Below are 23,710 nucleotides of genomic sequence, written 5' to 3'. Positions count from 1 at the left end.
TGAGGTCTGAAGTTAGAAAGTAGAACACTCCACGTTTGCTTGTCTTTACAACATGAAACAAATGTTTTTGTAGAAAATGAATAACTGTGCTATGTTCTTTTAATTTGCCAGGGCTTACCTTCAAAAACCATGTAGATGTGAATAAGTGGACTGAGTAAGTAAAATTCCCGTTACTTGTTTTAACGGACAATGAAAATGTAGGTTCGCGCTTACTTTTTGTTTCCTTGGGCTGAGGGCTTCTAAGAAGTGTAGCTATGATCAAAACTCCGGAGAGAAACAATGGTGATGTAAACAAATATTCTCTTCATCTGCTTGAGCGTCAGGATCCAGCTGAACAACTGAGAAAGTCAAGTCCAGCTGCGCCTGACAGCGACTCGCGTGCCAATGACCTGTCCAGTCCCTCCGCCTTTTTGTTGTGATTTGACAGCCTCGTATCTTTGAATCTTCCAGGTCGCCATTAGGTGTGTGGTGGGCATGGTGAGTTTGGTGGGCGTGGTGAGTGTGGGGGGCATGGTGGGCATGGTGGGTGTAGTGGGCATGGTGAGTATGGTGGGTGTGGTGGGCATGGTGGGTTTGGTGGCATGGTGAGTATGGTGGGCATGGTGAGTTTGGTGGGTGGGCATGGTGCGTATGGTGGGTGTAGTGGGCATGGTGAAGTATGGTGGGTGTGGTGGGCATGGTGAGTATGGTGGGCATGGTGAGTATGGTGGGTGTGGTGAGTATGGTGGTGTGGTGGGCATGGTGAGTATGGTGGGTGTGGTGGGCATGGTGAGTGTGGTGGGCATGGTGAGTATGGTGGCATGGCGAGTGTGGTGGGCATGGTGGTGTAGTGGGCATGGTGAAATATAGTGGGTGTGGCGAGTGTGGTGGGTGTGATGGGCATGGTGGGTGTGGTGAGTGTGGTATGGTGGGTGTGGTGGGCATGGTGAGTATGGTGGGTGTAGTGGGCATGGAGAGTGTGGTGGGCATGGGTGAGTTTGGTGGGTGGGCATGGTGAGTATGGTGGGTGTAGTGGGCATGGTGAGTATGGTGGGCATGGCGAGTGTGGTGGGCATGGTGGGTGTAGTGGGCATGGTGAATATAGTGGTGTGGCGAGTGTGGTGGGTGTGATGGGCATGGTGGGTGTGGTGAGTGTGGTATGGTGGGCATGGTGGGTGTGGCGAGTGTGGTGGGTGTGATGGGCATGGTGGGTGTGGTGAGTGTGGTATGGTGGCATGGTGGGTGTGGCGAGTGTGGTGGGCATGGTGGGTGTGGTGAGTTTGGTGGGTGTGGTGAGTATTCTTCAGTAGCTGTTGCCGGGAGATCAAATTGTGTGTGGTCTCACGTTGTCGAGACAGAACACGACTCCTTTGCGACTAACGAGCGCTAGATGTTTCTGGATGATGGATTCATTCAAACTGTCTCATCGCCGACTGTACACATTCGGATTGTCTTTGTCCTTCGTAGAAGCTCGTAAAAACACGGCGCCTTTAAAATCCCACCACACCGACAACATCACCTTCTGAGGAATGTCTGCTTTGCACATCGTCGGAAGCGAACTGTCTCGTCGGGACCAAGACCGTTCGCGCACTCTGTAAACAATCCACTTCTCATCATCACTTATCAGTCGCTTCAAAAGGAGGATCGTTATCCTCACGCTTAAAGAGCAGATGACAGCTGGTTATTCGCGCTGTCAAATAAACGTCTGTTAGTCATGAGGAACCAAATACCGAGTCTGCTTACATATCCCAGCTTGTTCAGGTGGCCGTCAACATTGAACGATGGATGTTCAGTGTACTGCAATCTCCCTTTGTCCTCCAGGCATCGCGGGAAGCGCCAGTCCACGCTACCTAAGGTTGCACTTTTAGTTGATGTGCAAGGAGACTAAGACCACCGTAGACCAGATTTACCTTTACAGTAAACAAACTCATCAGAACCACTGTAAACACTGAGCAGCATAAGACTGGAGCATCTTGTCATCCAAGGTGAGGACCTTCAGCTGCATATCACGCGATACGTGGACATACCCTAGCGCAGAACACAATCGTCAGCTGTTAGACAACAACAACAACAACAACAACAACAACAACAACTTATACAGCGCCTGATGACGCTCATGAATGACATGTTCTGTGGAGACCACAAGACGATGTATAATACGCACATGCTGAAAAGTAATCAAAACAAAGAGAACACCAAAGAGGAATCGGGAACAGCAATAACTGAGTTAAATGACTCACAAGGAGACGAGCAGGCGGACTAATCAATAGACGAAAGGGTTAGAAGATGAAGCAACCTCGGACGGTCGAGGTGCTCGTGTGTTTTCAATGTGTTCACCTCAGCTGCCTACCACGACACGCGGACAAACAGAGGTTAGTGGAGAACACCGTGTTGTGCTACAAACTGTCAAACGGTAAAAGGACGACAAAGGTTAGTATTACCTGCTAAAAGTTAGTATTAGCTGCTAAAGGTTAGTATTAGCTGCTAAAGGTTAGTATTAGCTGCTAAAGGTTAGTATTACCTGCTAAAAGTTAGTATCAGCTGCTAAAGGTTAGTATTACCTGCTAAGGTTAATATTATCTGCTTTCCAGATAGCAGAAGCATCAAACCTCCGAAGACGAAGATTGTGGTAGCAAGTGATAGGAAGAGAGAAGCTGGTGCTTGAAGGAAACTCCACCTTGTGTGGTGGACAGACCACAGTCAATCAGCGAGCTCCAAACATGACATCGTGGCTGTGGTTGTCAGTGAAAACACACAGACGTCACCACGACCAGCAACAAACCGTTGGCAGTGTAGGCAAGTGTAGGTGCAGTCACAGCTCCAACATCTTTGCAGGCTAGATTCCCCAGAAGACAAGTAGCCTGCAAGATGCGTGTTGCAGAATCAAACACTTGACTCCAAAATAACAGTTGGCGGAAGCGTGAGCATTAATTAGCACTGCTGCAGGATGCATGTTAATAAATGAGGGATGTGTTCTTGCCCCAGTTTTATTCAACCTGATCTTTAGTTGCATGCAGCCCCACGTTGTCCACAACATGCAACATGCGTGAGGGGGTCTGCATGCGGTAGGGTCTGTCGGCTCGCTCTTCAACCTCAGGCGCCTCCCCGCTCCAACAAACTGACACAGGAACCCCCTTTTACTGACGACTGCGCCCTCCTGGCCCACAAGGACAGCGACCTTCACCTGATGCTCGACAGGTTTTGCGAGGCATCCATCCATTGGGACTTACCATCAGCCTAGCGAAGACCCAGGTGTTACACCAGCCTGCTCCCGACACCACTGCAGTGGTCCCCCAGCATCAACATCCACGGCACAAACACGCCAACAGCTTTCAGTATTTGGGAAACAACATCATCTCCAGCGATGGGTCGCAGGATAAGATCACGTGCAGGATGAACTATGCGGGTCAGACACTGGGGCGACTTCGCAACAAAGATACTGAATTAGCGCAACATCAAAGTTTCCACAAAGCTGAAAGTGTACAAACTGTCTTCACTTCTCTCCTCTACGGCTGTAAGAACTGAACTCTGGACTGCAAGCATCTTACACAGCTGCAAAATTTCCTCGTGCGAGCCCTTCGCTCCATTCTTGGCATTAGATGGCAAGACTAAGGAGAGGGAAGACTGCACCAGAATCAATACCACACTGTTAGACGGGTCATCAGAATGGAAAGTCACCGCATCCCCCGCCAACTGCTGTACAGCGAGCTAGACTGCTCGAGGAAGGCGAGAGGAAGCAAGGACGCCCAGAGCTACAAAATCACATTCAAGGAGAAGCCAAAACAAGTGGAAGCTACAACCAGCGACAGAAGCCAATGGACTAGACTGATGTACGCAGCTCCCATAGCCCTTGGGCCCACCGGCGGCAGAGACGTTGCTGCCCGACGTCAGCAAGTACATCCAGTAGTCACCACGGCAACGGAGTTTCTGTGCCTCACCTGTATCAGACTCTGCGCTTCCACACTGGGACTGCGCAGTCATCTGCATAAAAGAAAGAATCACACAATCCTTGTCTTTTCGAAAGCAAACAACAACAACAACAGCAACAACAACAACGCTGGGTAGAATGGCGCCAAGACCCCGGTAGAGACAAGGTGGCTTACAAGGAGTGTGGTCAACTGACAGTCCGCAAGGACACGCGCCTTACCAAACACATTAGGCGATGAATTACAAGAAGGAAACTTGCGGTAGAAAAGCTTTGCAAGAAAGGAAGAAGCAGATAGGATAATAATTAAAATAAAGCAAAGCAAGAATTTGAACTAGAGAAAGGAAACAGTTCAAGCAAATGGTCAACCTGTTGGTTTAAGAAGCAGTTGTGACAGTTCGTCAAAAGGACGAGCGGGTTACCCGTGTTTACAGATAAACATGTCATTGACTCCATTTATTCCGATGCGAGGCTCACACTCAAACTTTAGTGTTGACTTTAATAGCCACGTGATGTCTGGTCTCTACAAGTGAGCATTTCTTTCCAGGGCGAGGCCCTCGACTACAAATCCTACTTTGCTCCTCAAGGCAAGGTGAACGATGCTCAGCTCCAACGTGAAATAGTGCGTACGGCGGATGAATATCGTGACAATTTGAGATCTGCGCCTCACCATAAGAGACCATGAATGCAACATGCTGGTACACAGTAAATATAGGCTTCCATCAAACTACACTAACACCAAACATGAGGTAGAGCTACTTAATAAACAGAAGAAACTCTAACGCTCCCCCCCCTCCCCTCAAAAAAAGTTTTATACAACCTGTGAAGATAGTGGCAAACAATACAATCGCCAATTTATAAAAACAATACTAAATATTCCCTCTATTCCCCCTAGATTCCCATCCTCCACAGTGCGAAATCGCCTTGATGTAAAAACATTTTTCTCTTTCAAACACAATGTGCGGATGGATTAGGTCAGCTGTAGTGAACATCTTTGCGTGGTATAGTTGCGGCCCTATGCTCCACTGGGGGTGAATAGGAACAAGAAGAAGTGAACATATTTACCTGTCAGGTCGCTACACGAGGGCCGTCACGAAAGACACAATGTTTCCACAACTCTTTTTGTCACTGACAGCGAGTGTCAAGTAAGTTACTTCCTGAGGATGGTGACAGTGTGGCTGACATCAAGTCCGCTAGTTTGTGACCACACCCGGGTACAGTGTGGAGTGCAGTCGCCGACAGACCGCTACAGTCCTCCAGCAGTGTGTTAACCACTCACAACACTCCAGCGCTTGTGTGCGGACACACCTGTATCTTCACTTTATCAGGGGCTGTTCGCACCAGCTGGCACAGAGACCCGCATTAAATCTCTTTACTTTCCGCAATTACAATAGTTTTAAAAGCATGTTAAAGCATAAAACCATTGTAGGAGCGGTCAGGGCGCAGCTAATGAAGGCTCCATCACATGGCCTCGAGTGCAGGCGGCAGCTGGGAGGTTGTCACAGGTTGGTGTACATCCCCTCGTGTCAACTTGCATCTGGTAGGAAGGGCGGCCTGAAAGACACTTCTACATACTGACACTTTCTTCGAGTGAAAGACAGAGAGCCTATTCTTTTGAATCCCATTTACCTCATATACAACTTAAGAAAGCAACCACTTCTACAAAATTACACCCAGTTCAACTGCCACATCACAAGAACAGATTAAGTTTACTTGACACACCATACTAATGTTAAGTCCAGTTCAGCTCAAACACACCCACTTTCAACAGCAGCCAGTTGTAGTACAATAAACTCAAATAGCTTACTTGGAGTTTGTTGCACTGACTTGTGGGGAAAGGCTAGAACTGTGGAAGTTCCCTAAGAGAATTTGTCAGGACGGTAGCTGTCTTGCCTCCTTGAAGTTCTCACGTTCTGTGTTGCACATACCAAACACCCTGTAGTCTATACCCGTCTGTTCTTGGCTTTGCAAAAGTTGTTTTGTCATGTCTTCACCACACTTTAGAGATCAACAAACACCTGTCCGCTCACTTACAGATTTTTATTTACTTCCAATAATTCAGTGATGGACAAATATTCTTTCCAGTTGTTGGTAACCATATTCTCTCCCTTGCTGCTTCCCCGACAAGGATTGGGGAAGTAATCTGTGCCACGCGTCTTGACTCAGCTAATGTGCATCTCCCTAGCTTCTAGCCACACCTCTCTCCCTATAAATCTCCCACAAATCTGACAGCATAATAACAGCATTTGCTACAAAATCTGATATAATAACAGCAAAAAAAATAAGACAACTCCAGAATGTCTCAACATGAAGGGGTATAAGCCTGAGAAAAGCAAAGTATGCGGTGAAGGAAGAGGCTGGTGGCACTGCAGCTAAAACATCTTTCTCCACAACACCGGTAGGTTCCTATCTCAACTTCAGCACTCTCTCTCTCTCTGAATATGACATAATTACAGGACTATCTGTGGTTGGTTTTTTTGGGGTACTCGGGTTTCCTCTACCCTGTGAGCCTCTGTGTGTGAGAGGGTGGAGAGAGAAAGAGAGCTATGTTTGAATGAATGAAGACGCATTTGATGCCTACTAATAAGTGTATGCTCTTGCCACTTCATGTATGTAAGCACCTTCAGCCTGTCTTTCTTCGTGGGATAAGATGGTCTATAAATAAAGTTTTATTATTATAATACTAAGATTTGTAATTTTTAAAAAAATGCATTTAAGAAAGAAATTTTAGCCATAATTTCAGTTCATTTGGTTCATTATTTCATGTGTAAAGTAGTTCACATTGAAAGTCCATAAAGCAACCACAACCTGTCACAGTTGACAATCTAATGTCACAAAGTTCCTGTGGTAGAGAATATGTATCCTTTTTCCAGCAGGCTCTTCAAAATGGCAGCAATATTTCTGCAATCATCTGCAAAATGTAGCAAAACTGTCTTGTGACATGCAGAAAACAAGTCTCCTGTTACCAATCTCCCTCTAAAGACAGTCACAAAAATGAATATTTTCCAAGCAAAAATATAGTCTTGTTGATGTTGTAATATCGTTAAATTTAAACAGGTTTCTTTGGGCTTAAAATATTTTAAAAAGATAACTGATGAATAACATCTGAGGGTTTAGTTTTTGGCAAAATGGATAGTCTTTCTTTCTTAACAGATATACTAACATTTACATATGTGCACTCAGTGCTTCAGCACACACAAACACTCTCTTTCTCACTCTCCAATTTGCATAGTGTAAAACTCAAACAACCAACCAACAAACCCTCACTCACCAATTCCACTGTGATGTCGTCCTATCTGTTTTATCTTTAGTTCTTGTAACATTGGTTGAAGACCTTTTGGAAACACGCCTGTCACATCTGCAAAGCCCTGGTTCAGTGGATGATCATCATGATAATTATCTCTAGCAAAGTTTTTCAGATTATATAATGTATAATGCAATTCTTCCCTGTTAGACCTCCACTTTGTCACAGTCAGGGGCCTGCATATCTCGATGACCCTTAGAACTATACCAACAGGAGCACTAGTTCCTGACAGGGTCACCCATGCTGGACAGATCAAGGGGTAGAGATCAGACTGAGTGGTCCACTGGGCTTCCAGGTTACAGGGGACTGGGCAATGGATTAATGATTCACCCCTGTAAAAAAAAAAAACGGTTGCAGAAACTGAAACTAGAGACAGCCCATCAAACTGTAACAGTGAAGAGGCAGACCAGGTAACTGGAGTTACGATGGCTGTGGACAAAAGCCACAAGGACGTTCCCAACCTGCGAGATGACCTGCTCTCATCCAAAATTCTTCTTACTATTGGTTGCTGAGAGAACACTGAACAGTACAGGCCCTCTAAGAAATGCATCTATACTAACTCGATCTTCTTGGAAATACACAAGCACGTTGGACAGGCCAAGGAAAGAGGACTCTTGCAAATGGTGACACTACTTTGTGGTCTGGAAGGAATGATGACCAACATTAGAAAAGGGGCTACAATGATTATCCCGAAACAACACAAGAATTCCATATTGGAAACTAATCAGCAAACGCCTGCTACATACCAGGCACAACTCCAGATTCATCGAGCTTTCCATCCTGATCTGCTATGCCCCAACAAATGAGACAGAAGAAGATGACAATAATTTCTACGACAGCTTATAGACAGAAATGGAAAACAACCCTACCCATAATGCAATGAAAGTACTGGCAACAAGAATGAAGGAAGAGAAAGAAGCATGGGAAAGGAAAGCATATGGCATATAACAGACAACGGCAGCAGATTGTGTGATTTTTGCAAGTAAAATGATCTTGTACTTGGAGGAACAAATTTTCAGCATAAGATTCATGAAGTGACGTGGAAGTCACCTGATGGCAGGACAGAGAGTCTGACAGACCACACTATCATTAACATTAGCAAATGGAGACACACTTCAAGACCAGAGACAAAAGTGGGGCAGATATAGGCAGTGACTATAACTTGCTAATCAGCAAACTTGCTCTAAAGTTCAGAAAAGCTAAGGTGGGAGAACAAAAACATCATTGCTTTGACATGGATCAACTTAAAGACTCGACAGTTCCGCGGAAACTCGTCACAGCATTAAAAATAAATTCATTGTCCTAACAGATGACACCCAAATAACCATTACCAACTTTAACCAAACAATGAAAGAAGCGACTATGGAGAACATCAGCTATAGAAAAAACAGTAAAAGAGAGTTGGATCTCCCTGGAAACATGGAAAACAATAGAGCAGAGGAAAAGATAAAACATGAAGTCTCCACAGCTAAAGAAAAGTTTGTGAAAGAATATTCCCCAAAAGACAAGGAAGAACGAGTGCTAGAAGAGATAAAAGAAAGTTTGTAGAAAACCTAGCTATGAGAGCAGAAGAAGCTGCAGGAAGACAAGACATGAATGTAGTTTACAAGATCACAAAAAGGCTAACGGAAAGTAGGTGGCAGTCAAGCCCTACCTCTAAAAATGCAAGAAAGTAAGAAAGTAGAGAGATGGAAGGAGTACTTCGAGCAGCTGCTCAACTGACCAAGCCCTACAGTACTAGCTAATATCCTGGAAAATGAAGAAAACCTGGAAATAAACCTGGGCCCTATCACCTTGATTGAAGTAAACAAAAACACAAAAATGGCAAAGCGCCTGTGCATCATGGGATTTGCTCCAAAATGTTCAAGTTGGACGGAGAAGAAATACCAAAGCTTTGCAAGATCTTCCAGAAAATATTGAAAAATACACCAACTGAATGAAAAAAGGCATGATCTTCAAGCTGCCAAAGAAAGGTGACTTAGGAGACTGCGATAACTGGCTTGAAGACAATCTTGAAGACTGCCACTAGGAGCTGGTGCTCTGTAGCAACACCTGCACCTCTCCTCACTCGGACATCTTGAAGACTCCGTCTCCACTTTTGAGCAACTGTTATATGGTCGATCTGGTTTTTTTGTCTGGCCATCAGGGGAAGTCCAAGTTGTCTTGTGTATATTCTTGTGTGGTCATTGAAAGTGCAGAAGTCTGTGAAGAGTTCCCTGTTTTTATTGCCGACGCCATGTCTTCCCATGATGAGTTCCCTGTTGGTGTTATCATCTCCCACTTTGGCATTTAGGTCTCCCATAATGATCTTTAGATCTCTTCTTGGTGTGTGGTCAAGCAAACACTGCAGGGAACTGAAGAAGTCTTCTTTTTCCTCTTCCTTTACTGCATTTGTTGGGGCATACCATTGGATGATGATCTTCCTTCCATTGGTGTTGAATCTTGCTGACATGAGCTGTGGTGAGACTGGTTCCCAGGCCATCAGTGCCTTCGTTGCCTCTGTTGACATCAGCAAGAGTAAATATTGTTTCTCCTGATGTTTGTCTGGTCTAGCCACTTCCATTCCATTTGGTTTCGCATAACCCGAGAACCCTGATGTTGTATTTTTTCATTTCTCTTGCCACTTGAGCTGACTTGCCACTTTCATAGAGGGTTCTGATGTTCCAGGTCCCTATCCTGGTTCTTGCCTTGGTCGTCAAACAATGAGTCAGCAAGCTGGCTTCCTTAAGGCTTCCAGGAGCACGAATCATAAGCTTTTCTAGAGAGGAATCTTCCCGACCAGGCCCTTGTTGTGATATTGTTGCAGTTTCTGTAATAGCTTTTGTTTTTACATGAGTGGGTTGTTGGTCCAAAGCAAACCCCCAACCTGGAGGGCCGGGGTGCAACATTTTAGTCTGGCCTCTCCCCTGACAGATCTGTTCGGCTGGGTTACACCTGCCAGGAGCACAAGGCTCCCGCCGACATCGCTCTGTGGATCGATAAGGCACTCAAGCCACCACACCACTACAAGGTAAGTTGCACTAACTGGTGGTGGACCACTATAAATATAAGAGAATAATAATTTAATCTGTGTATTTACTTGTAAATATCAAATACAGGTACCCCATATCTATTCCTCATTATTTATAATAATGAGCTATTATTGAAGTATTGTTAAAGACTAGATGTACCACCTTATCTTGTTTATGGATTTGTACAGGCATCTTGCAGGTGAGCATTGTTTCTTTAGGAATGCACTATTTTATATCAAGTCTCACCTTTTTAATATTAATCCACCTGTTAAAGTAGGGTCGAGGTGTTATCTTGAAGTATTGGCATTGGCTTGGTAACCTGAAGGAAACATCAACATAAATCATACTACAATATTTATAACAATATATTTAAAACAAAAATCTGAAAGTCTATTTCTCTCTTCCCTCCCCCCCCACCCACACACACATGCTCACCCCTCTATTGAACTCACATTGTCTTCAGGTCCCAGTCACCACAAGTAACAAAAGAAAATCTAGCACCGGGGTCTAGCAGCTCCTTCTTCATCCACTCATCAAATTTCTGTAGAAAAGAAATAATAAAGGTGCATATTTCAAAATAACCTCTTTACCCAGAAGATATAATGCAATTGTTACAAAGGCACATAGATCTAAGTTTAATTTTAAAAAAATATACAATATATCAGACTTAACAATTTTAAAACTAACATTATTATTAAGAAACAATAAATATGGCGGACTGTATATTATTATTAGAGATACAGCCTTTCACAAGTACTCTGCGACTGCATGTGAGCATTTGATAGGGATCTTTCATGATGAATGCCAGTGAAATGACTACAAAACCTGTATGATGTGTTCAGATGTTTTTGTACAAGTATCAGTCCTGGTTTGTCAACGTCTGATTGATTGTTGACTATGTTTGCAGACAATATGGCATTGGTTGCTCAGCTTAAGGATGAGGACATACTGGTGAGCTATTTCCTTAAAGTTATAAAACTACATTCATGGTTTCAAGACAATTTTCTGGTGCTCAATGTTTCTTAATCTATAGCACTGGTCCTTGATAGAAGAAAACATCAACTTGTTGATATGTCTTTAGTCATTGGCAGTGAGATGGTAGGTGTGTGAGGTGTGACCTTATTTTGTTTAGCTTATTTCTTATGTGAGTTCCCAACAAATAAAAAATTATCTCTATGTTGTCGACAGAAGTAGACAATAAAGACATTTTGTATGTTTGTAGCAGAGAGAACCCACAATAATGTGCACCTAGAGCAAATTCAACTAAGAATGTGATGATATATATCACTATTATCATATTGTTGTTGTTAATTTAATAAAGCACCGCTCACACACAACCCAATTTTCTGTTACCTCCAGCGTTTCTTCTATATTTGGCTGATTCTCCACCATATCCTGCACAATACCTGTCAACTACAGAAAAAAGCAGACAAGAGTTTGAAATGATGAAAACAATAAAAACCTATCACTTGTACAAACAAGTCCCTGAATACACAAACATGCATGAAAGGACATGACAACAGATTTTGCTGCTCAGTCAGGTTACATTCATATTAAATAGGATTTTTATGTGATAGATTACTCTATTACAGAACATGATGTTATTTAATATTATTCTACAAATATATATTAAAAATATGTAGTTTCAATCCAAGACATACATTTTAACGATAATTGATTGATCAGTAGATAAGCTCATTAATGATGAATATTAATAACTGATCTAAAATTTGTTCTTTTAAGAAAGTTATAAATGTCATTCAAAATCCTGACAACAGTAAAATATTTATTATTGTCAGCTCTTCCAATGTTTTAAAAAAGCTAGTTAACTTTACCTCTATACAGAATGGCGTCAGCTGATTGTAGATTCTCGGCTGTACATACTGATGAAATTCTGATTCCACATCTAATGTTCTGCAGTTGAATTTTAGAACTGGGAATTCAATGATCTCCTGAAAATAGTACATACAATCCCTAGTTTTGCACCATTTTATTTTTTGGATACTTTTATCACATTCTATGATGCAAGTGGTGACTTCAGTTTTCTGGTTTGTATTTGTTTATAGTTTCTTTAACCAGAGAAGCTGCACAAACCAGATATCGATCGTCATCCCACCTGATTTACTGAGCAGTTGACTTGGAAAGGTAACTGTATCCTGATAAACTTCTTCCAGAAGGCCGTTTACAGTCTTCCTTAAAGATAGCTTTTGGTGTATTTTTAAGGCATTTTGGATATATGATACTATAAGTCCTTTTTGATCGTTTACAAAGAGCCAGCAAAAGACACCGTTATCTTGGTGTCCATGTCAACTGTATACCATAATACTATAATGTGCGCTATGGACATATATAAATAAAAGAGCTATCTTGGTGTCCATGTCAACTGTATACCATAATACTATAATGTGCGCTATGGATATGTATATATATATAAAAGCTATCTTAGTGTCCATGTCAACGGAATATAATACTATAATTTGAACTATATATATATAAGTAAAATTCCTCGTTTTGTAACTGAAATGTCACTCACCTGTGGCACAAGTTTCCTGTCTCGGTCACATGTTGCTTCAAAATCCAGCACAAGAAAGTAATCAAAGTTCTGATTCCTGACACTAGCTACACCTCTGTGGGATGTAGCTATTCTGGCGATTTTGGACATAATTGATAGCATCAAATCCTACTTTTGAAAGCGAAAGTGGAGGTCAGCAAGGTGAGACTTCCGCACGACTGACTTCCGTGAAATCACATGATCACCTGCTTCCTGTTTTATTTTGTGACTGTAGATTTGGGATTTATTTGTAGGCACTTGACCTAGCGAGACTGAACTCTATCAACTGTGCCAGCACTCTCCCAGACTGTAATATGTAAACAACAAACAGGAAATAAAATGAGTCGATGCGATGATCTGACGATGCGATGAGCAGACGGCAGCTGTCCAGCAGAGGGCGCTTAGTCTTCAAAGATGGCGACTGAACTGTTGAGTTTGTTTGTGAGTGCAACTGTCAACAGTGGACCCGCCATCCACATGCCACATCAAGACTTTCCTTTTGCTGTGTAAACTGAACTCCTTTGAAGGTACTTGCTAGCATCGTGCGAGGCCAGCTAGCTGTCTTGTTACTTTTGTACACATTTATTTCCTTAGTGAGGTCGCTTCTGCGCTGTACAGCTCATGTTTACGATTGGAGTGACTTACGTGTAAACATAGTTTATCTATTCAACCAGATGAAGTCATTCTCCAGTACAAATGACACACCATCTTAGGAGTTACATTTGCTTCTGATTTCGTGCGTTACTTTTTACTTTGAAGCTATTTGGTATTCGCAGTCTTATTCGTGTGCTGTAAAAATATCGTAAAATTAAAAACCATCGACGAGTTAAGACAGCATTTTGTGGTTGGACGAGTTAGTGTTTATAAGGTAAAATGTCTCAAAAGTTGCATCATATTATCATCGTAAGCATCATCAGTCCTTAATGGCCTTGATGGATGAGGAGAGACCCAAGAATCTTACCATCCATTTTCACCATCCCCAGGAATCTGCTAAAAGTCCTGTTCGCTCGGGATATCTTCTGTTCACTATTCCATTCAAGACTTTTGTATGTCTTGGTGATCTTGAAATGTATCAGTGCCATCTTTTAACTTTGACCTGGATGTCTTTGAAGGGGCCCTATGATTTGACAAAGTCTGTTTCATACTTCCTTATTGGTAATGTGTGTCTTTTGTGAGCATGACGAAGAATCTTCCTGTATCATCTCATCTTTGTGTCATGTATTCTCTTTGACAACTCTGCTCCAATGTCGCCTTGATATAGCTTTAGTTGCTGGCATAGTTGTGTTGGATTCTTCCATGTTTATTAAGAGAAAACTTTCTTTAAATCAAATGTACATGAAATAGTAAGATAAACATTATTAATTATACTAAAACCAAAATTATGTCCTACAAAAAAATTACTGTTAGAAGTAAGAATGATGAGCATTTTTTTTTAAATGCCCCTACAGTTTGTGAAAGGATTGCATAAGTCCTTTTCTTTTATTATTCCATGCCATGTTACTCTATATTTTAACATGAGCCAATGACATGTTTAATTTTCAAGATATAAAGAGACAGATAGGTAGAACCTAAATGTGAAATGTCATTTGGCAGCAAACCATCCAAAAACAGAAATGTCATGTGCCAACAGTCTATCTAGATGTACAGGGGTATATCACAGGGCAGCATTTTATCTAAATATAGAGAGTGATGTTATATGGCAGCATTCCTCTTTTGTAGCTACCCATAATGAGGAGACAAACTTAGGGATAAAGTAATGGGCTTTGTGTCTGATGACCAGTACAGCTAAGTTAGTGTCTTTTTTATTTTGGATTCTTAGATTTATCTTATACTATTATTATTTCTGTTTTGAGGAGGATGTGTGTGTCTTTGGAGGGAAGGGGTTAGTGTAGGTTGTGTGGGGTAGGTCGGTGTGTTTTTATATATGCAAAATCAGCTTGTAACATGTTTTTTCTTTATATTAGTCAAAGACAAATTTCTGTTCTGAACTTGTGTCTGGTACAGACAACAAAGATGGATTGATTGTATATGTAATAGTATGTTGGTCATTGGCTGTGGTAATTTAAGGTGGGTAGCTTTAGTAATTTGAATGTGAAATATTTTGCTGTCACTGTGCAAGACACCAGGGCAAGTGTGGTCATTGCATGCTAGTGTTTTACTTTTTTTAGATGTATAATTAACTATGTGGAACATGAATGACCAGGTGGTCTGGCACGAGATGATCTATTAAAAGGTCTGGTAAATGTTATCTTTATTAGAATAAATGTACTTTGATTTAATAATAATATTAGCACATGTTCTCTAATTCGGGCTTTTACTCATCAGATTGCTACAAAGCTACATATGTTAAAAATAGCATTACCACCATAGTTATCTTTTCCACCACTATGACATCCTCCAAAGTTACCCCAGATATTGCAGTGCTGCCTGCTATTTGTCTCAGGGTCTGAAATCTGTTAGTCAAGACATGGATTTTGTTGACCTTGACAAAGTGTTGGATCAGTTTGAGGAAGAAGGTGAGTGTTGTTTATTACACTGGCATGACTTTCTCCCATTGTTTATGATTTAGCTTTTGATGTTTCATTATCATACCATAATAAATCAACTGAATGTTTAAAGAATATCTAAGAGTAATTTGATTTGTCTTATCAGAAAAAGCTGCTGATGAGCTGGTACCTGGGCAGGAGACTAAGCCTAGTGGGTATGTCCATTATCTGGACAGACAACGGGATATTACCTGGACATCTCTATCCTACACTTTACCTCCTGATGCCACCCCTTTCAAAGAGTATCTGAGCAGTTTTCAGCCTTCTACTGGTTATGATAATTCTTATGATGGTTTCAGAGGAAATACATCGAGCAAGCCAGCTGTGGAATTTCAAGGCCCTGTTGGAGAGAAAGTGAGGACTACTCTAGGCAGTTATCGGACTTCCAGCACAGACCATTCTGATCACTACCATTCCCACAATGGCATCCCAGGTGTTTTGCCTGTCCATAATACTGAGCAGTCAGTCAGCCTGCAGGAGGATACATTACAGATCAAATTGAAACAGGACACCATCGAGTCCTACATGAGCCTTCAGCTGAATGGTTCAACCTTTGAACAGACAAATAGTGGCAACCTGGATGAAGCCATCAAACTGAGGTCAGGTGAAGAGAGTGAGAAACGAGGGCTGATTGCATCGCTGCCTGTGGGCATTCAGACAGACAGTTTGTCACCAGCCAGCGAGCAAGAGTTGCTGTTCAGCGCTCTTCCCCGAACAGACATTCTGGTCACTGGACATGGAGATACCACCAAGTCCGCAAATGACAGTTGCAGTGCTGTGAATGAAAGTGAGACCATTAATATTTTTTCGAGTGAATGTTTCTCATACAAACAAGACTCAGAAATGAGCACAATAAATGGGAGTGTTGCAAGACATGACTCTTCCAGACTGGATGTGGGCAGCCAGGAACATAGTGGTGTGTGCACTGTGAATGAGAGCCTTGGTGTAGGTCAGAATGTGATCACAGAGACAGTGGTTATGGCAGACAGTTGTTCAGCAAACAGAAGCCCAGGTGCTGACCAGCAAGTCGAGATTCCAGTTACTGTGGAAAAAGAGAGGACTTGTTTCCCTCGTGTGGAGAGCCAGGAAGGACGCAAGTGGGATGAGAGCGAGGCAGGGTCGATTCCTTGCCAGCAGTTTCAAGACGGAAGGACTCCTGGGGGCATGCTTGAGAGAGAAGCAGAAGAAAATCTTCATTCAAAAGGACTGCAGCTGACAGACACCATGGCTTTCCCACCTACAGATGACCTTACAGTTATAGGCTTCAGAGAGGAGATGGCAAACATGGATTCTGATGCTATTGAAGCTTACTTGAATGATTTGGAGAGCTCACCTGACATTGACTGGAACAACACCTTGTCAGACTGTAATGTAGATGTGAGTGAGTCAGGTCATGCTCACAGCACAGATCAGCCAGATCCCAACCAGTGCAGACTTTATAATGCTGAACCTTCTCATGCTGTGGTAAATGAAAGCAGCCCCTCAGGATCCAATGCACAGAGAGAGTTAGAGTCTTACAATTTGCAGGAAAGTTATCTTCATGGCTGCCCAGACGATGCAGCAGTAGCACTGACAAGCTGTGGTGTCATCAAGGTGCAGGAAGATCAAAAATTGTGTAGTCCAGATACTAATAACTCCAGTTTGGGGGGTTCTGATACAGAGGCAGAATGTAACCATTCTTCTACCATGCAACCTTTGGATGTAGCGATGGACCAGAGTATGCAGGTGGAGGGTAATGTGAAGATAACTGCACAAGATGATGAGCTGACTGTACCATATGATGCAACTGCTAGTCTGCCTGCACAAGATGGCGAGTTGACTGCACCACGTGACACAACTGTTAGTCGACACACATTTTCTTTCCCAAACACTGACTGTAGCATCAACATGAGTGCCCTGGTCAGGGGTAAGCTGGAGATTGAAGGTCTGCTGGATGAAATGTTGGCGGCCAGGCGGATGCAAGGCGATTGCAGTGTGGTGAGAAGTGATGGTGAGGCAATACAAGCAGGCAGTGGGGATGAGGTTCACAGAAGAAAAGGCAGGGAGAGGCGAGGATGACCCGTCACACTTGGGACTTCCCTCGCTGGGCTCTCACAATACTGTGTTGCAGCAGTTGTCAGGGGCAGATAAGCAAGCAGCTGATTGTCCACATCCCAACCAGAATGGCACCATTCTGCAGACAATGGGCATTGGTGCTCGCCCCAAAGATCCCAGTCAGATGAAGAAGAGTCGTCCTAATAGCCTCTTGGGTCTGTCCAAGATTTCTCTTGGGGTTCCCTTTGCTGGCTCTCAGTCCCCACAGGTTGGGCCACAGCAGATAGTGAATGGTATGGCAATGATCCCTCCATGTGATCAAGTTTTGCCACCAGTGCAGGGTGACCAAACTCAGCAGATCTGTCATAATTTTATGCACTGTGGTGTGCATGTAACACCAGACACCTCATACATACCTCCTTCTGATATTGGTCAGGAAATTGACTCTGTCATGCATCCTGCTAGTGCCTCAGAACTGTCGGTTGGAGTGTCAGAGTTAGATGCCCCTGTGATGCGTCGACAGGAGGCTGCAATGTTGGGCGAAGGGATAGATGTCAGCAGCAGCTCGCTGCGTCCCAGGTCCTGGAGTCCTACAACCTTGGCTGTTCAGCCTGCACAGAAAATGAAGCGACCCACAAGCCTAAACCTTCCTGTTCGCCAGGATTTAAGTGTGGCAGGTGGATTGTCACCAGAGTCTGGCAACCAGCATACAAAGAAACCTGGAACCTTTTCAGAAAAAGGTTCAGACACATGCTCATCAGGTAAGAGAGAAAAAGTACTTTTAGATGCTGCCACATGTTCACAGTTAAATAGCACTTGGTATACAGCAAATAAATGCCAGTACATTTGAACACAAAATGCTTTTGGGAGGCAAATTAAAAAACGCTGCATCAGATTGTAACTCAGTTTTAAACATCGTCATAATAATGCTAATTTTTACCTGCTAAGTGTGAGCAGTTTGTCATTGATAAATGTGCTTGTGTGTTTTGGCTAAAAAAATATCAGTTACTGGATTGGTGGAGGAAGTTTTTACTGTTAAATGGATAGTTGTCAAGTTATTTGTTTTCAAGAAATCCTGAACTTTCTTACTGCTTTCCATTGTGTCCAAAGAGGATAGCATTGCAGTTGGTGATACCGGTGATGTTGATAGTGGAAGGAGAAGACAAGAGGAGATAGAGACTTTTGCCTCAGTAGCGACAGATGTTCATATGGACAGTGGTCGACAGCCAATTCTTCACCTCAACTTGGGACGTGTGGCTCCGACATGGGTGCCTGATGCCGAAGCTCCAACCTGCATGGAGTGTGATGCACGTTTCACATTCACAAAGAGACGCCATCACTGCCGAGCCTGTGGCAAAGTGAGCTGCCTGATAAATGATTAGTACTTATGTCAAGATCTGTAGTTAACTTAAGAAGACATTAATGCTGCACGTTTGAAAACTGTATTCAGGTAAAGTGAAAGTTATTTATCGCTCATGTCCATCGACAGTGATATAGGTGCTACATTTGATGTGCTGCAAACAACACTTAGTCAACTGCTGAAGTAAACCAACATAATTGATGCAGTGGACCGTGTAGAAGAATATCCAGTAAAATGCTAACTGTATCTTGGATTCTGTTTTTAAAAAAAAATTATTTTAAGCAATATTTTGGTAATACTAGTTACTGAGGCCGTCTTGTTGGTGTCTGTGACGGCAGCAAGTCCAGACAAATATGTTAAGCTGGTTAGAATATTTCCTAGTGTTACCACATTATTTTGATTTGTGTGTGTGTGCAGGTGTTTTTGTATCTGCTATGTATGCTGGTCAGAATATATCCTAGTGTCACCACATTATTCTGATTTTGTGTGTGTATATGCAGGTTTTTTTTTGTGTTTGCTATATTTATAAAAGTTCAGTATTTCAGCAGGCATCTGTTGAAAGATGGTCCATTGGCACAATAGAGAGAATTGGGTGTCCTGTGTTCAGATCTTACCTTAGGAGTGCTTGTTTTCTCTCTGCATGCAAAGCCTGTTAGAGTAGGGTTAAAGCAGGCTGATCTGCCATGTTATAACCTTTGTTGCAGGCATGGGATGAAATATCAGTATCCCCACTTGTAATCTGTTGCAGGTGTTCTGTTCAACCTGCTGTAATCTGAAAAGTCGACTTGCTTACCTGGACAACAAAGAAGGTCGAGTGTGCATCCCATGTCATCAGATGCTAGCAGCAGGTTAGTCTCTATCATGCCATCAGACGTTAGCAGCAGGTTAGTCTATGTTATATCATGATTGATGTCAGACTGTTAATTGATGTCATGCTGTTATTGTTTTTTGACATGTACCCTTATTTTATTTCACACTCCTTGTTATCCTCAGTCTTTGCACCCAGGAAATAATGCATGTCTCCTTCAAAGCACTTTTGTTTTGATTTGATCATGTACCCCTCCCAACACCCTAAATTCACTAACATGCACCTGTCTTGAGTTCAGGGGTGAATGATAAAGGCTGCATGCCTAAAGGTAACGGGCATGAAGAGTTGTAGACCGGTGTTGGGTGGGTATTAGAGCCTGCATGCCTATGAGTACTTGGCATGAAAAGTTTTCCTACAGGTGTCGAACATTTGTATCTGTCACTGATTTAGTGTTTTTTTGTTTGTTTGTTTGTTTGTTTTTTTTGGCTGCTAGTACTCTCTTTAAAAGTCATGTTTGCAAGGTAAGAAGGTTGTGTGTATGCGCATGGTGCATGCTTGTTTATGAACCAAATTCTCTTTAAATGAAGAATTGTAATATTATGCATGTTTTATGTGGGAAGGATAATGTTCGTGTACTCCACATACATATGCATGAATACATGCACTAGGGAAGAAACTAATGCTGTGTGTTAAACAGTACAACATTATATGGATGACTATGATTATATGAATGACCTTGCCAGACTCAGTTCCCGCTGCTGGTTATTTTGATGATTGTCTTCCTACAGTTTCCATTCCTGTGACCTTGTCCTTGACTGTTGGTCACTAGTGTCCTCCCATCACGTGCAGGTGCTAATCCTCCCTTAGTTGGTGAGTGTAGGCAGCTTACTGTCTGCAATATAAGCTCCAGACATCTGGCTCAAGATAAAGCTTAAGCTATCAACCATAGAGCAGTCCAGGAGTTTGGCCTCAACTATAGAGTAGTTGGGAGTGGGGGGGCCAGTTGCACAGAACAGGATAGGTAGGTAGCATACTTTGTTGATGATGACAGGATGGTTAATTTGAACACTGTGATTGAGAGGAGAGCTTGGTACAATTTAGTGACAAGGGGTTTTAATTTAAACACTTGGTGATGACAGGATGGCTAATTTAAACAATGTTGGTGATGACAGGATGGCTAATTTAAACATTGTTGATAATTTGATGGTGTCCTGATTGTTAGGTGGTATGCTGTTGGTGACAGAAGGGTTAGGTGGTATGCTCATAATAGACACAAAATTGTTGGCAGGTCACTGTTGGTTATGTTGGATGTGACAGGATAGGCTTCTGGGCACAAAATAATAGAATAAAACAAAATGTATTTATGTTTAGAATTGAGGTAAAAACTGTAGGTTTACAGAATAGGCCAGGTTTAGAAATTATGCTTACTGTGTTTGTTTGGACTGAGCCTAGAAGGATGAATCCCACTGGACCATGCTTATGAATTTACCCTTTTTATGCTAATAATATAATTGGGCTGCAGGTAGTTGACTGTGCATATATGCGCACAGTTTTGCTAAACTGCACATGTGTTAAGAGAGGTTAAATATTCTTCATAAGATGTTTGCACATCAGTCAAAAATGCATAGATGGTTGAGAATATTGTTATGCCCCATGTGTGTCCATGAAGACAGGTTTTATTTGCATATAGGGATGGGAAGAGGCACACAACAGAACCTGGTCAGAAGGGTACATTTTAAGGTACATCAGTTGACATCAACACTAGTCCACATCCCAAGAATTAACCAATACTGTAGATAAGTGAGGTAACACAGGGCCACAGATAAGCTTGACCTGTAAGCAGCACATGGGGACAAGGATATTAACTGGAAGGATAGATATTCAACACATCCAAGGATTCACTGGAACTGGTCTGATATCAATACAGGATAAATGGGTCAAATGAGGTGATGGTAAAAATCAAAAGAAACAAAGACAAATGGGACATGCTAAATGTGTTTTACAAAGGTATTGGGTTTTGATTTTATAATGTAATACCCTATAATGGCATATTATGCATTCTGCATGTATTTTGTGAAAATCATGTCTTGATTATTTTGTATTATTTTTTTAAAGGTGCATTGTACACTGTCTTGAATGCAAAGGTTTAGTAGTGTGTTTGATCACTTCCCCATGCCATTTGCACCTAGTCTGTGCATTGTTGTGTGTCTTGATGTGTATTTATGTATGCACATTTGCACTTGCCAGCTGATTGTATTAACTGTTTCCTGCTCATGGCTGCCACTGCTCTCTGCCCTCTGACCTCTGGCTTCCTTTGCTTGCTGTCCCCAGCTGAGTCTTGCAGGCCTGCGGGTGGCCCCTGTGGAAGTCCTAACCCTAACAACCCCACCGAGTACTGCTCCACCATCCCTCCCACTCAGCAGGCCAGTGCTGGGGCCCCCTTGCCAACCGTCATGGTGCCCACTGGTGTGCTCAAGCGTGAGGGTGAGTTTGCCATCAGGAGGCTGGGTCTTTCACTGCTGGCTTTGGAGGCCTTCACTGCGCTGTCAAATGCATTTCTGCAGCAGACTGCTATGAAATATTTAGGACTGGTCAAGTTGAAAACAACATCGTAGATAGAGGCATGTCAGATTTTGAAATCAGTTTCTACTTTAGGCAAGATTTACTGTATACCAGATTGTAGTAAGTAAAATTGTGAACAGCCTTGCTAACCCTGATCTGTTTTCTTAGAGAAAAAGATGTGTTAGGCACATTCATCCCTGCACGGGACACCTCTGTACATCTAACCTCTTTGCTTATGGTAGCTGCAACCACTCATCATCACTGTTCATTGCATGCAAATGATGCATGTCCCCTGGCAGAAATTATTTCCGCAATGTTCCTGTTTTTGTTTGGTTTTTTTTGGTTTTTTTTTTTGTTTTTTTTTTGTTGTTGTTGACATTCTTATAGTTGAAGTGACGATTATTTCCATAATATTTCTGATAATTTAACAGTCTTGGAGAACAAAACAATTCAATAATTGTCACTTGAGTACATATTAAGATTTATATCTTTTGGGGAGCAATAATAGATTGCTAATGGATTGTTTTAAAAATTCATGCGAAGTGGGGCTAATGTGATGTCACTTCAAGCAGGTGGTAAATGGGCACTGGAGAATTGGCTAATTGTGAATTAGCTGAGCAGTGTTTATCACCTTTTCTTGCATTTATTTGTGTGCATGTTTGTGTGAGTGAATGCATATGTGCGTGAGAGAGCAAGTGAGTTTGAGAAAATAAGTTATTTATTTGTGTATCACAAAACGTTTTATGTGCTGGTGTTGAAACTTCATTAATACTCTTAACTGAAGTATGTTGCTTTAATGTTTCTTTTGTATCTTATACATTGTAAGCTTTAGTTTTTAAAAATATCAGCGTTAACAGTTGATGCAAATTAACATACTGAATACTGGCGATTTCTGCTTAATTCTGACTGCTGTTGATTAACAGGGAGAGGCTGAGGGTTGAATGACAGTGTTTAGTTAGTTTATTCCTTGTTGCTTCTGTGAGGAGTATAGAGCCGCATGAATGACGGGTGTAGTCACATGCAATCTTCAGAGTTAAGCATGCAAAGCAAGATCGATTTTAGAGGCACTGAATATGTTACTGTTTGGCTGAGACAGTTTGGTTCTTAAGACAGACCCAGCTTCATCTTTAAACAATAACAGTGAAGATTTAGGCTGAGGTGACAGTGAATGTTTACATCCCTGAGCTTACAACTTGTTCTTGACATGCATCTTGTGTCAAGAGCTTCGTTTCCCATTTGCATCTTTTTTCCTGGTATCTTGTTGTTACAAACATGCGTCTTTGTGTTATTTTGTTTTATATTATCATTATTGTCATTATCTTGCTGTTGTAAAAAGTTTCATGCTAGTGAATCATTACAGTGGAACCTCAGATTACAAGTAACCCGGTCTGTGAGCTTTTTGCAAGATGAGCTAACATTTTTTTAAAATTGTAACTTGGTAAACAAGCAAGATTTCACAATACGAGCATCATGTGAGCCCTCTCCTGCATACCATAACCGCATGTGTCTGTACTGAAACAATGGGCCTCGTCAAGAAAATGTCTGAAAATGAAACCGGTAAGAAGAAGGAGAGTATTACAATGGAAGTTAAGAAGTAAATGATAGAACAGCATAAACAAGGTATCCAAGT

At 42.1% G+C, this 23,710-nt stretch overlaps 3 protein-coding genes and 1 long non-coding RNA gene across 4 annotated transcripts in view; 2 read left to right on the top strand and 2 right to left on the bottom strand.

Annotated features, from left to right (window-relative positions):
- Window positions 1-347: 347 nt before the first annotated feature.
- LOC112573618 (uncharacterized histidine-rich protein DDB_G0274557-like) lies at window positions 348-1,073 on the bottom strand. The gene has a single exon (XM_025254153.1). The coding sequence runs from the start codon at window positions 1,071-1,073 to the stop codon at window positions 348-350; it is 726 nt and encodes a 241-aa protein (XP_025109938.1).
- Window positions 1,074-5,929: 4,856 nt separating this feature from the next.
- Window positions 5,930-12,921, bottom strand: LOC112573190 (ERI1 exoribonuclease 3-like). Its single transcript, XM_025253319.1, has 7 exons — window positions 12,753-12,921; window positions 12,055-12,171; window positions 11,573-11,632; window positions 10,672-10,760; window positions 10,466-10,538; window positions 7,176-7,272; window positions 5,930-6,815 (listed from the first exon to the last, which is right to left on the bottom strand). Exons 1-7 carry the CDS (start codon window positions 12,891-12,893, stop codon window positions 6,736-6,738), a joined length of 657 nt encoding a protein of 218 aa, XP_025109104.1. The 5' UTR covers window positions 12,894-12,921; the 3' UTR covers window positions 5,930-6,735.
- Window positions 10,701-12,363, top strand: LOC112573193. Its single transcript, XR_003101182.1, has 3 exons — window positions 10,701-10,782; window positions 11,127-11,170; window positions 12,286-12,363. It is a non-coding gene; the product is annotated as an uncharacterized LOC112573193 (long non-coding RNA).
- A 237-nt stretch (window positions 12,922-13,158) lies between the features above and the next one.
- Window positions 13,159-23,710, top strand: part of LOC112573191 — a 33,779-nt gene continuing 23,227 nt past the window's right edge. The window contains 7 exon segments of the mRNA XM_025253320.1: window positions 13,159-13,297; window positions 15,214-15,286; window positions 15,423-17,353; window positions 17,355-18,111; window positions 18,461-18,708; window positions 19,459-19,558; window positions 21,850-22,002. Coding sequence (XP_025109105.1) covers window positions 15,238-15,286; window positions 15,423-17,353; window positions 17,355-18,111; window positions 18,461-18,708; window positions 19,459-19,558; window positions 21,850-22,002 — 3,238 coding nt within the window. The 5' untranslated portion in view covers window positions 13,159-13,297; window positions 15,214-15,237.

Source organism: Pomacea canaliculata, linkage group LG10 (genome assembly GCF_003073045.1).
Source record: "Pomacea canaliculata isolate SZHN2017 linkage group LG10, ASM307304v1, whole genome shotgun sequence".
In the NCBI taxonomy this organism is placed as follows: Eukaryota; Metazoa; Mollusca; class Gastropoda; order Architaenioglossa; family Ampullariidae; genus Pomacea; species Pomacea canaliculata.
The sequence above is the reverse complement of the archived record's forward strand: the minus strand, read 5'-3'. Positions and strand labels throughout refer to the sequence as shown.